This window comes from Macaca thibetana, chromosome 10, assembly GCF_024542745.1.
Source record: "Macaca thibetana thibetana isolate TM-01 chromosome 10, ASM2454274v1, whole genome shotgun sequence".
Lineage (NCBI taxonomy): Eukaryota > Metazoa > Chordata > Mammalia > Primates > Cercopithecidae > Macaca > Macaca thibetana.
Window position 1 is genome coordinate 69482209 of NC_065587.1, and position 12872 is coordinate 69495080.

At 50.9% G+C, this 12872-nt stretch overlaps 1 protein-coding gene across 2 annotated transcripts in view; it reads right to left on the bottom strand.

Moving 5' to 3' along the window:
- Positions 1-1045: 1045 nt before the first annotated feature.
- ANGPT4 (angiopoietin 4) overlaps positions 1046-12872 on the bottom strand; it is a 45368-nt gene continuing 33541 nt past the window's right edge. Inside the window, exons 5-9 of one of the 2 annotated variants that reach the window (XM_050807147.1) lie at positions 12524-12639; positions 11064-11165; positions 9486-9652; positions 5442-5572; positions 1046-4286 (exon numbers count right to left, since the gene is read on the bottom strand). In XM_050807147.1, coding sequence (XP_050663104.1) covers positions 4126-4286; positions 5442-5572; positions 9486-9652; positions 11064-11165; positions 12524-12639 — 677 coding nt within the window. In that variant the 3' untranslated portion in view covers positions 1046-4125. The remainder of the gene's footprint in view (positions 4287-5441; positions 5573-9485; positions 9653-11063; positions 11166-12523; positions 12640-12872) is intronic. The other variant, XM_050807148.1, reaches the window with a different exon arrangement.

The following is a 12872-nucleotide window of genomic DNA, read 5'->3' on the forward strand; positions in this document are numbered from 1 at the left end:
GCTTACAAATGCAAATGTGCTGGAGGTGGTGCATGGCTGTGCTGCCTTGGATGAGACCCTTTCCCTCTCTGAGCCCTAATTTCTTTTTTCTTTTCTTTCTCTTTTTTTTTTGAGACAGTCTGGTTCCATCACCCAGGCTGGAGTGCAGGGACGAGATCTCAGCTCAGTGCAACCTCCGCCTCCCGGTTCAAGCAATTCTCCCACCTCAGCCTCCCGAGGAGCTGGGGCTACAGGCATGTGTCACCATGCCCAGCTAGTTTTTGTATTTTTAGTAGAGACGGGGTTTCACCATGTTGCCCAGGGTGGTCTCGAACTTCTGAGTTCAGGCAATCCACCCACCTTGGCCTCCCAAAGTGCTAGAATTACAGGCTAGGAGCCACTGTGCCCAGTGCCTAATTTCTTCATCACTCAAATGGTAAGAAAACTAACCTGGTGCAGGGAGAGGTGACAAGGGTTTTGCATAGGAACCCGCAGATGCAGGTATCCTAGAGGCTGGTCCCTATGAGCTGTGGCCCCCAGGAGACCCAATCTAGGCTTGAGACCACACCAGCCATGCCCTCTACAGTGCCTTGTGCTGCCCAGGATCCTCAGGCTGGTCTTGTCTGCAGCCATTGTGAGTCAGCATCACTGTCGGAAGGGCTTCCAGAGGTTGCTAGGTGCTCTGTCCATGGGAAACAGGTTCAGAGAGGGCCAGGGGCTCTGATCCAATGGCAGAGCCAGGACTGAGAACAGGACCTAATATTCCTGGGCAGGACACAGCTGTGTCCATGATAGTCTGAGGCAATCTGGGATGAACTGGAGCCTCGGGTCACGACCTGGGGACGGAGAGGCTGAGAGAGGGCACAGAGGTGGAGAGAAGATGGGAGCCAGGGACAGGGAAGGAGGGAAGGTGAACACCTGCTCCTGCCTGCCCAGCATCCCTGCTTCCTGAAGTCATGACTTGGGTGGCACTGACCCCACTGCTGGTGCCAGGCGTGATCATATGACCAAGGTCTGATCAAGCAGAGTAAGAGTGATAAGCGCAAGGATGGACACAGGACCAGTCCTGGCTGCAGAAAATCATTCCTTTACTGGAACCACGGAGACAGGGGAGCTCCCCGAGTCAGGGATCCTGAGCTGGGAGGACACGAGCCCGGGGCTGCCAGAGCCTTCTTGTGAGGAAAGATCCTGGCTGAGAATGAAGTCAATGGGGCAGATGGAGGGGCAGATGGAGGGGCTGAGAGTTGGAGCTGACATCATTTGAGCCTCTGGATCTAACCTCACTTGCCTTTACCCTTAGACAATAAATTGTGAGTCAATTTATTTCTTAGGGCTAGAATTTCTATCCCTTGTACCTGAGTCCTGGCATGGAGGAGGAAGGAAGATAAGAAAGAAGGATGAATATTTAAGAACGGGTGTCTGAGGCTGGGTATGGTGGCTCACGCCTGTAATCCCAGCACTTTGGGAGGCCAAGGCAGGTGGATCACATGAGGCCAGGAGTTTGAGACCAACCTGGCCAACATGATGAAACCCCGTCTCTACTAAAAATACAAAAGTTTGCCAGGTGTGGTGGTAGGTGTCTGTAATTCCAGTTACTCAGGAGACTGAGGTAGGAGAATCACTTGAACTGGGAGGCAGAGATTGCAGTGATCCGAGATCATGCCACTGCTGCACTCCAGCCTAGGCAACAGAGTGAGACTGTCTCAAAAAAATAAAATAAAATGACACGAAGAACAGGTGTCTGAGGGCAACTCAAATCAGCTCCCTGCCCCCTTATAAAATGGGAGTACAGAGAGGGACTTGGGCCTTCATGCCACCCAGAGGAGTTCTGTCCCTGGGCCTCACAGCTTTGCCCTGTCTCCTCTCTAGCTTGCAATCAGCCTAGAAACTACAGTAGAAAAATAAATGACGTGGATACAAAAATAAAACACCTTTTCCTCACCTGAGTGCAGGAGAAGGAGCGGCATGTGCTGGGGAATACCTTCCTCACCCCATTCACCTCTTTGGGGACAAACATTATTAGGCACCTGCTTCATGCCAGGCTCTACTAAGATGATGACATACATGGTCTCATTTCCTCCTTGCCACAGCCCAGCCGGGAAGGAATATTATCATCTCCATTTTACAGATGGGACAACTGAGGCTTTGACGATTGAGAAGACAACTGGTGCCTTGAGAGGCTGAGCCACTGGACCAAAGTGTCAGAGCTGGAGCAGGTTTGTCCGACTCCAAAGCCCTGCCTACCACACCACACTGCACACAGTAGAGGCTAAATAAAAGTCTGCTGGGCAAATGCTGCCTGAGGCAATTTGAGCTCTCTGGGCAGCAACCTACCCCTAAAGATTTCCCATCCTGCCTGAAGTGCCACCATCAGCAACCATGTCCTTTGGGTCTTGAAGGGGAAAAGTGCTGTTTCCCAGGAATAAGATCAAAGTCAGTCTGTGCTGGGTTTGCTCAGGGATCGGCTGAGAGTGGGACTCAGGGCTGGGGCAGAGCCAGGAGGATGAAGGTATCCTATTCCCATTGGCCCAGCCTCATCCAGGAGAAAACCTTCTGAGGACAGATGTGTATCCTGGCGGTAGGACAGATGGGCTCCTGGCTAGGCCTGGGTGTTGGCTGATGACAACAGGGCAGAGAGCATGACACAGTGATGGGGGCAGGTGACACGGTGGCTGTGGATCCTTTCTGACTCCATCCTCTGAAAGAAGCTACGTGGGCCCTGGTCTCCCAAGCTCAGGCAGAGGCCTGATCTCCTTCCCTGCAGCTCCCCACCTACCACCACAGAGTCAGCATCACTGCTGGATGGGGAAGGGGAGGGAGGCTAGGGGCTTCGGCTTGGAGGCAGAGAGGATCTGGACTTGGAGACAGATGTCCTGCCCAACAGTCCCTGTAATTGAGCCTGGGGGAGTTGAGGTTACAGGAAGTCCTGAGGGAAGCCACCCAGGTAGAGATCAGCTTCCTGGGGCTTGAAGGAGCTTTGGAAGGCATGAGCCTATAACACAGGCAGGGACTAAATTCTAGACCCTTCTTCAGGGATGGTATCTGTTTCAACTGAAAGGTTATTTCTAGTTGTTTTTAGAGGTTGTTTGAGGCTGTCACTGTGGCCCTTGTAGCCAAAAAGGGTGAGTATAGCTGAGGTGGGGATGGGGCTGTGGGGCTCCTCCTTGCGCCAGGGGAGCCCTAGCTTTGTCCAAGAGCATCTACAGCTCTGTGAGATGCTCTGGGACAAACTGAGCCCATTTTCAAATAAGTAAATTTGGAGAAAGCTGCCCACTCTAGCCACTTCATGGGTAGTCACAAGGCACTTGGCCATATTAAAGGCTCTGATCAGTCCTGCAGTTAAGAGTGCCTGTTCACTTTGACTTAACCTGCTGTTTCTTTTTCTCATTGCTCATAGGTACTTTTAGAGACAAGCCATAGTTATTCCCTGTGACACATCCTCTAGGACATGCTGGAGGTGAAGGAGCATGTCCTTTTAGGTCTCCTAAAGACCCTGAGCTCCAAACATTGGAGCCCAGAAGTGGTGAAGTGGTAAAGCCTAGAAGTGGTGAAGTCTAAAGACCCTGAGCTCTAGAGTCATTGGAGCCTAGAAGTGGTGGAGTATGAAGGGGAAATAATGATTAACCCACCCATTAAGGGGTGGATGCAGCCCCTTCAGACTTGAAAAGAAAGTTCAAGGACATCTCAAGACTAGGAAAGCTTGGAACAGGAGCTTGGAATGGGAGATGGCCTTCTCGCCAACCCAAGGGATAGAACCTGGGCCATCTGGGCAGCTTCTGGTGTGCAAATACCTTTCCACCTGCCTGCAACCCCACCGTTGGTCATGTATTCCTTTGAAGAGTCTAGTTTGGTCTGTTCTCAGCCCATTCAAGGACCCTCAGGCAGGGAGCCCCTGAAGGGGGAGGGAGAGAAGAAGGGTGAGGACTACATCAGAGGGATGGGCCCTGAATACCCTCCATGTAACAGACAGAGGGGAGTAGGGGGGCAGATGACCCTTCTGGGCTTTTGGGGCAAGGAGGGCTGGCTCAGGAAGCCCAGGGTGTCAAGGAAGGTGGTGGCACAGTGTCTTGCATCTGGGTCCGGGTTGTCCAGGAGTGCCAAGTCCGAGCTTCTCCTGTGTGGTCCGGCCTCTGGCACAGCTGCTTGTTAGATGTCCAAAGGCCTTATCATCATGCGAGAGGCACGCAGCGAGTAGCTGGGACCCTTGAAGTAGTGCCAGCGGATGCCGTCCATCTTGTGCTTGTTGTCAGGAGCGTGGTAGTAGACACCATTGAGGTTTGACAGGCCACAGGCGTCAAACCACCACCCTGGTGGAAGAGGGAGGAAAGGTGCTTGGTGGAGGTGGGAGCCCAGCCAATGGCAAGAGGGCAGCCCCTGTGTCCCAAAGAGAACAAAGACTAATCGGGGCTGTTACCTCCTCTGGGAAGCCAGTTGGCTGGGGATGGGGCTGGGTGGGAGTGGGGGTGGGGTGGGCAATAGACCCTCTGCTCAGCCCGGGCCTCTAGAGGGCAGCAAGGGGCTCTGGCCACTCCTCGAGCCCCTTCGCTCCTCCCGGCCTTCTCCCTGAGCCCTTGGTGTCCCTGTCTTCCTCCCTCCCTGACCCTCTGCCTTTCCAGCTCCCGAGCCTCCCCAAATCGCTCTCCCCACTGCTTCCTAGTGGTCTCTGTCACTCTGTCTGAGTCTCTCACTCTCCAGATTCATCTCTTTCTCTCTGATGGTCTCTGTGCTTGGGTCTGTCTCTGTGTGTCCCATTGTGTTCATCTTTGTCTGATGGTCTTGGTCCTCCTCTGCCTTTCATGTCTCTGGCCCTCCCTTCCTCTGGGCCCCCAACTTTCACACGCTGTGTTCATCTCCCGGCCTCTTGTTGGGCTGAGTCTTTCTCCCCCGTCTCCCTCTGTACTTCTTTGCCCTGGTGTAGCTCTCCATCTGCTGCTCAATGACTCCGAGAGCCTTGGTGTCTCTCTCTTTCTCCATCTGTCCTCTGTGTCTCAGAAGGTCTCTCCCCCGTCTCTGTTCTTCCTATTTTATCTCTGTCTCCCATTCACTCCACTTCCCATTCTCTGACCTCTGTGCCTACCAAGGAACACTGCCTGAGTCAGAGCTGGTGGGGAGCTGCCCCTCTGCCTCCCTCTGGTCTCCTGATTCTGGTTCGGCTTGCCTGGGGTTAGGACTGATAGGTGCCTCCCCGTGGGGCCCTGCACTCAGTGTTCCTTTAGCCTTGTCTCTGAGGAAAACTGGTGGTGCCAGCTTTAGGAGGAGGTGAGGCCTGGAGGGGACCTCAAGGACCCAGTGGGGGAAGGCACCGAAGGGGCACAGCCAGGTGAGCCTATGGGTGGGCAAGGCCTGGACCTGCACCCACCCTACTGACAGCACCTGGGCACACAAGAACCTGGGGAGGGAATGGGAGTGTCAATCTGGGTAAGCCCGTGGGTGGGTGGAACTTCACCCTACCCTGCACCTACCTCCAGACATCACCTCGGCACACTTGCAGAGACAGTGGTCGTTGTCTGAGTCAAGGGTGCTGAAGCTGGTGTTCTGCAGGACCAGGCTGCTCTGGCGCCCTGCTGAGCCGCTGTACCCGACCACAGAAAGCCTGGAAGCCACCCAGAGGTGGTGGTGGCAGAAGGGCCCAGAGTCAGGTTGGGGCTGTGTCAAGGAAGAACTCCCCCAGTGGCTTTGTCCCATGCTGGGCTTCCCCTCCAGGTGTTCTTGGAGGGAGGGCCCCAGCCTGGGTGGAGGGCTTGGGCTGCTTCCCTTCCTGGATTGCCTTCCCTGCCTATTGCCTCCCAGGGACAAAGCACTTACTGTATGCCAGGCCTCCCCCATCTCACTGAACCTGAGTCTTGGAGAGAAGTGATAATGGTCACAATAATGATAATAATGGCTAATATATATATATTTTTTTCTTTAGAGACAGCATCTTGCTCTGTTGCCCAGGCTGGAGTGCAGTGGCACGATCACGGCTCTTTACAACCTTGACTTCTTGGGCTCAAGGAATCCTCCCACCTCAGCCTCCTGAGTAAATGGGACTATGGGCACGTGCCACCAGGCCCAGCTAATGTTTGTATTTTTTGTTAAGATAGGGTCTCACTTCGTTGCCCAGGCTGGTCTTGAACACGTGAGCTCAAGTAATCTGCCTGCCTCAGCCTCCCAAAGCACTGGGATTACAGATGTGAGCCACCGTGCCCGGCAACATTTCTTTCTTTCTTTCTTTCCTTCCTTCCTTCCTTCCTTCCTTCCTTCCTTCCTTCCTTCCTTCCTTCCTTCCTTCCTTCCTTCCTTCCTTCCTTCCTTCTTTCTTTCTTTCTTTCTTTCTTTCTTTCTTTTTGCATCTGCTATGTGTCAGACATTGTTCAAAGTGCTTTGCCTAGGTTAACTCATTCTCATTTAATCCTCACAACACCCTATTCCCATTTTACACATGCGAAAACAGAAATCCCAAGAGCCAAAGAAACCTGCTCAAGTCTCAGAATGAATGAGGGTCAGAGCCACATGCCAGCCTAGTGTGGCCTGACTTGAGAGCCTATGTGCACTTTGCTCCCCAGCTGATGATGATCTGGCAACCCCAGCCCCATCACACCTCCTCACAATCACCCACCTCTTCTAAGAAGCTTTCCCTGACCACACCAGCCCCCATGGATCTGGGCTCCAGGGCACCCCAGCTCTGCAGCTTCGACATCTGCGGCCAGCCGGGTGAGGGTTTCTATTTCTTTGCCAGGCTCTGTGGCCTTGGTGGGCATGTCCAACCCTGCCTGGTGATGAAGACCATGAGATCTGGGGGCAGAAAGCCTGGATTCAAATTCCAGCTCTGCCACTTGATAGCTGCATGGCCTTGGAGGATTGTCTCACCCCACTGAGCCTCAATTTCTTCATCTGTTCCAGTGGTAACAAGAGTGAAATTAACAGTGCTGCTGTCATTTGTTATTGTGATTTGGTGATGTCAGTGTGTGAAGTGTGAAGAGCAGTGCCCGGGGTGACTGCTCAACACATTCAGTGCTTGTTATTATTTGGCCCTTGGCAGATGGTTGGGCCTGGTTGGAGAGAATGTGGGGTGTTTGTACAGCAGGGTTGGGGGAGGCTGCACTGGCAGCCGAAGTAGGGAGCCAATTTGGGAGCAATTAAGAAGGTCCTGCTGAGGCTGGGCAGGGTGGCTTATGCCTGTAATCCCTGCACTTTGGGAGGCTGAGGCAGGCTGATTGCTTGACCCCAGGAGTTCGAGATCAGCCTGGGCAACATAGGGAAACCCTGTTTCTATAAAAAATACAAAAATTAGCTGGGCATAGTGGTGCATGCCTGTAATCCCAGCTACTTGGGGGGCTGAGGTGAGAAGGTCACTGGAGCCTGGGAGGTCTGGGAGGTCAAGATTGTAGTGAGCTGTGATCATGCCACTGCACTCCAGCCTGGGCAATAGAGTGAGACCCTGTCTTAAAAAAAAAAAAAAAAAAAAAGAAAAGAAAAATAAAACGGAAAATAAAATAAAAAAGGTCTTGCTGGGTGGAGGCAAGTGGATGGCAGATGTGGCCAAGGAAGCTCAAGGAAGCTCTTGTACCCCCAGGACAGGGCCTGAGAAATTCACCAGTGGGAATTCAGAGGGAATACAGGGCCTGGGTATGTGGTTGGCTCGGTCACCACACCTCCAGTCACAGACTGTGTCTGTCACCAGGGAAATGAGACTTAATCATTCTCTGTGTAGAAAAGACTTGGGAGGCTCCCTCAGCTTCCTTTTAGGCACTTACTATGTCTGGGGATGGGAACAGCAGTGCTCCCAGAAAGCAGTCCAGTGAAGGGTATGAAGGGCTGCCTTGGGACAGTGATGGTAATTTATTTGCTGAGTGTTTACTACATGCCAGGCACTGTGTTAATGCTTCACATGCAGTATCTCATTCAGGCCTCATCACACCCTTTTTGAGGTAGGTATGCCTAAGGCACACATTCTACATATGAAAAGGTGAAGGGACTTGCTCAGGGTCATTCAGGGAAGTAGGGATGGAGTCAGGACTTAAGCCTTTGCTTTGGTGGCCAGTGGCTTAAATGGAACTCAACATGGTGTTGTAGCTACTCACTGGTCAGGTGTGAGGAGTAGGGGGACATCCAAGGAATTTTTCATTCCGCTCTGGACCTCGCATTATCAGGTTGGTATGGATCCCATAAGGAGGGATGTCAGAACCTGGGCAACCTGTTTCTATAAAAACAGGGAAACCCTGTTTCTATAAAAAATACAAAAATTAGCTGTGCATGGTGGTGCATGCCTATAATCCCAGCTACTTGGGAGGCTGAGGTGGGAAGGTCATTGGAGCCTGGGAGGTCTGGGAGGTCAAGGCTGCAGTAAGCTGTGATCACACCACTGCACTCCAGCCTGGGCAACAGAGTGAGACCCTGCCTCAAAAAAGCCTTTGCTTTGGTGGCCAGTGGCTTAAATGGGACTCAGCTGGAGGAAAGAATGGGGACATATCACTGAGAAGTTCCCAGAAGTGGAATCAGGCATAAAGTTCAGGAGGACAGAGAGTCATTCAGACATTCCTTGGGAGGAAGCGACCTTCCCATCAGTGGAGGTATTCCAGTACAGCTGGATGATGATTGCAACTATGGAGGGAATCTATGAAGAACCAGATGACATGTGAGGTTTTTTGCAGCCCTGTGAGTGTGAGTGTATAAATCCAATTTTTTCCTGGTTCAGAGATAGCCAGGACCCAGGCTTATCTAAAAGATCCTTAAATTTCTCTGAGAGGCAATGTCATGTTGTGGAGACATCATGAGTTTTGGCAGCGGGGAGATCTGAGTTCAAATCCCAGCTCATTTAACTTGTAACTTTGGGCAGGATACTTAAACTTGGTGTCTCAGTTTCCATATTACTAAAGTAGGTACAGTAATGCCTACCTGAAAGTGTTGTGGGGAAGATTAAATGGAATAATGGTGCCTGGAACATAGTAGGTGCTCAATAAATGCTAATTCCTTTTCCCAAATATACCAAGAACCAGGCTGAGGACGGGGTGAGAAACCTTGATCATCTTACAATATCGTCATGTTTAAGCTCATCCTGCTATTGAAGAAGCAGAAGCTCAGAGAAGCCAGACTGCCTTGTCCAAATTCCCAAAGCAAGCTGGAGCAAGGCCACAATGAGCGCAGGAATTTCAACTTCCGGCCCAGGGACCCTTCCACCCAACCCCGGGCATAGGACAGGCTGGGCAAGTCACCTCCTTTTGCTTCTGGGTCTCTGTAAAAAGGCTGACTTGGGGTGACTGACCTTGGAAGACCCCTTCTTGCTCCTCAGATGGCAGCGCCGGTGACATTCTTTCCACTCCACCCAGTGGCTAGGACATGCTGAGTGCTAACCAGCTGCTTCCAGATCCCATGACGCGTACCCAAATGGGGGACAGATGGCAGGAACAGGAGACGCCCAGAGACTGACCCTTGGAGCAGACTCTGTAGACACTAGCCTGGGGACCCCAGCCCACCCACTAGCCTGAAGACCCCAGCCCCCACACCGGTCTGGGCCCTGAGCCCACCTGTATAGCTGGTTCTCGCTGCCCAGGTGGAAATGTTCATACTGGGCATAGGCCTCGTGGCCTTCCCAGTCTTGCAGCTCCACACGCAGAGAGTAGGCTGCTCTTCTGGTGAGCTGGTGCACCACCTCATTGCCCAGCCAGTGCTCCCCGGCTGGGTCTCCGAAGCCCTATAGGGAGGGGAGCGTGGGGTGAGACTCATGCTGAGGAGGAGGCCATGTCCCTGGCTGAGGAGCTGGGCTGGGCCAGGCTCCAGGGCTGCTTATACAAAACCACTGTGCTTAATGATCAAGTTCATAAGTACAATGTAGGCAGGACTGGGAGTGGGAGCCCTCCACCTGCTGCAGGGAAAAGACTAAGATTTTTGTAAGTGTAAAAGCCTGTTAAAAGTTACTGAGATCACATTCCTCTGAAGTTCAAGAACAGGAAAACTAATCTTTGGTGACTACCTTTGGTGGAGTATTGACTGGGAGGGGGCACAAAGTGGGCCTCTGGGGTGCTGGGAGTGTTGTGCGTCTAGCTCTGAGTGGTGGTCACATGGTTGAATACATATGTAAAGGTTCACTGAGACTTACACTTTATTTGTGTGCTTAGTCACATGTATGTTAAACCTCAACAAAAATTAAATAAGTATTTCAATCAGCTACATAAATAGAGCAAACTTTGTTCAGTGACAGCGCAGCCACTGCAAGATTTCAGCAACACAGAAATGTAAAACTGAGAGTGTGGGGAATGTCATGTCCCAATGCCCTTGGACAGAACAAGAATTCAGCACCAAGGACAGGGGCACACCCAAAGCCCGCTCCCCAATTTAGTCACGATGCAGTGCGGATTAGCCTGATGGTTAATATTCAGTGTTCTTTTGTGTACTTCTGCACCTGGACACCCTATTCCTCCTTGCCATTTTAATTATTGTTTAAAACCCAATTAGTTCAAAACACTTATAACTTAATTTGGTATTTATTTTTAAGTATTCCCTAAATAAACAGCAAGCAGACACAAATAACAGAACTGCTGTATCACCTTGTGGGAATCTTTTTCTATTTCTTTGGCTTTGAAAACTTTAAGAGTTTTTAAGTATTTTAAGTCAGCTTGACAAAAAATCCTTTATTCAAACCTAATTAAAAAATTGGAAAACAATCGGGTTTCTCTTCTGATAAAATACATGTGATCTTTGGCCCTGCAATTCCTCGTTGATGAATCTCTCCTGCAGATATGACCATAGGTGTATGAAAAGACAAGAAACTTCATTAAAGTAATGTAGTCAGGGGTGACTGGGGGGGATTTTTATTCTGTCCCCTCCTTTGTATTCTTTAAAAAATTAGCAATGTATATGTATTATTTTTTTAAAAAAAATTAAAACAAAAATAAAGCTAAACTTTTTTTCTTAGAATATATGTCAAAGCTTTCAAAAAGAACATTCAGGTGATGGGGTACCATAAAGCAGATGTGCACTGTCAACTTTAGATGAGTTGATTTTTTCTGGGGGAGGAATGAGGGCAAAGCAGTCCCCTTCCAACAGCCCAACCCCTGCCCCAAGTTTCAGGGCTGAACGGCCCCTCCCCAAGGCAGCAGGGTTACCTGTTTATAATCCTTCCAGTTCCGCTGGAAATTAACGGTGCCATTCTCACGGCGCTGGATGAGGGTCCACCTGCCTCCACTGCTCTGCAGGTCACAGAACACCTGGAGGGGGTGGGCAAGGCACAGCTGGGAGCCCTTGGAGGCAGCCAGAGGCCAGGTCTGTGCTGGCCCAAATGTGGCTAGGCTGACAGACCCCCACAGAGCAACAGGTGAGCCTGGGGGTTCTGGGCATCAGAAAGATCCAGGCTCAAATTGCCCATCCATTGCCATCATTTTTCTAAAGTGGTGGGTAAGTAATGACCTCTCAGAGCCTTCCTCTTCTCATTTGTAAAATGGAGGTTCATACCTTAACCTCTTTGTGCCTCAGTCTCTCATCTGCAAACTGGGGTTGTGAAAATGAAATGAGATGAGTCACGTAAAGTGTTTAGAACAGTGCCTGGCACATACTAGGTAAATGGAAGCTTGACCCCTTTTTGTTGAAAGGAGAGTTTAGCAGGTGTGTGAGAAGTGTAAAAGACAACCTGGAGACAAACAGAGGCATTCTCTTTGGTATATTAAGAGGGGGTGAAAGGAAATAGAGCAATGGTGGCTCACACCTGTAATCCTAGCAGTTTAGGCGCGAGGAGGGAGGATCGCTTGAGCCCAAGAGTTTGAGACCAGCCTAGGATCATAGGGAGACTTTGCCCCTACAAAATATTTAAAAATTTTAGCCAGGGCATGGTGGCATGTGTCTGTAGTCCCAGTTACTTGGAAGGCTGAGGCAGGAGGATCATTCGAGCCCAGGAGGTCAAGGCTGCAGTGAGCTGTGATCATGCCATTACACTCCAGCCTGGGCACCAGAGCAAGACCCTATCTCAAAAAAAAAAAAAAAAAAAAAAAAAAAAAAAAAAAAAAAGGAAATTGTGAAGTTGGAATCTGCTAGTTGTTTCCCTTCTAGGCCTGGCTCTCAGACCCTCCCTCCTGACATCCGTGCTCTTCTCTGTCACCCTCCTTATCTGATGACTTGACCTTAAATTTTAGGACAACCTTGGGAGCCACTCATTGAAAATGGTGGCACCTCCATTAGCCCTGGTTTCTAATTTCCACATGGGGCAGAATCCCAAGTCCTGCCTTCAATATGTAAACTAGAAAGAAACATCTTTGGGCTAAGGCCTGAAATTTTGTGGGTTGTTTGTAATATCAGCTATCATCATCTTAACCAACACAGAACTATTTCCTGCTGTTCTGATGAAAGCACCTCTAAAGTGATGCTGGTGAAGGATACACTGCCAACTTTGGGAACTTCTGCTTATCTCCACAATCTGACCCCTGACTGCTGGGGGTTTCAGAAGTCAAAGCCATCCCTACACCTCTGGTATTTCAGATACTGGACAAAGTCCCGATGGAGCAGGGGGTGTCTGTCTGGGAAGCCCTTGGCTCAGTACCCTCTAACAGCCACAGTTCCCAGGGAGCCCCCTAACCTTCCTGGGCTTCGTTGCATTGGACACCTGGATGGTGTAGACACCACTGGCGTTGGCCCCAGAGCGCTGGATCTCTGCACAGTCCTGGAACACCTGCTCACCTGCCGTTATGAAGGCTGCAAAGGGACAACACAAAAGTCAGCTGGAGATGGGCAAGGAAAGAGAGGGTCCAAGTGCGCATGCCCGCCTGCTTTGTGCCAGGTTCTGGGTTGGGAGGTGCTGGGGACAGGGAGATGAGTCAGACCTGGGAAGATTTCGTAGAGGAGGTGACAGTAAGCTGGGACCTGTACAATGAGCGGGAGTTGCCCAATGGGGAAGGGGAAGGTGTTCCAGGCAGAGGAAACAGCAT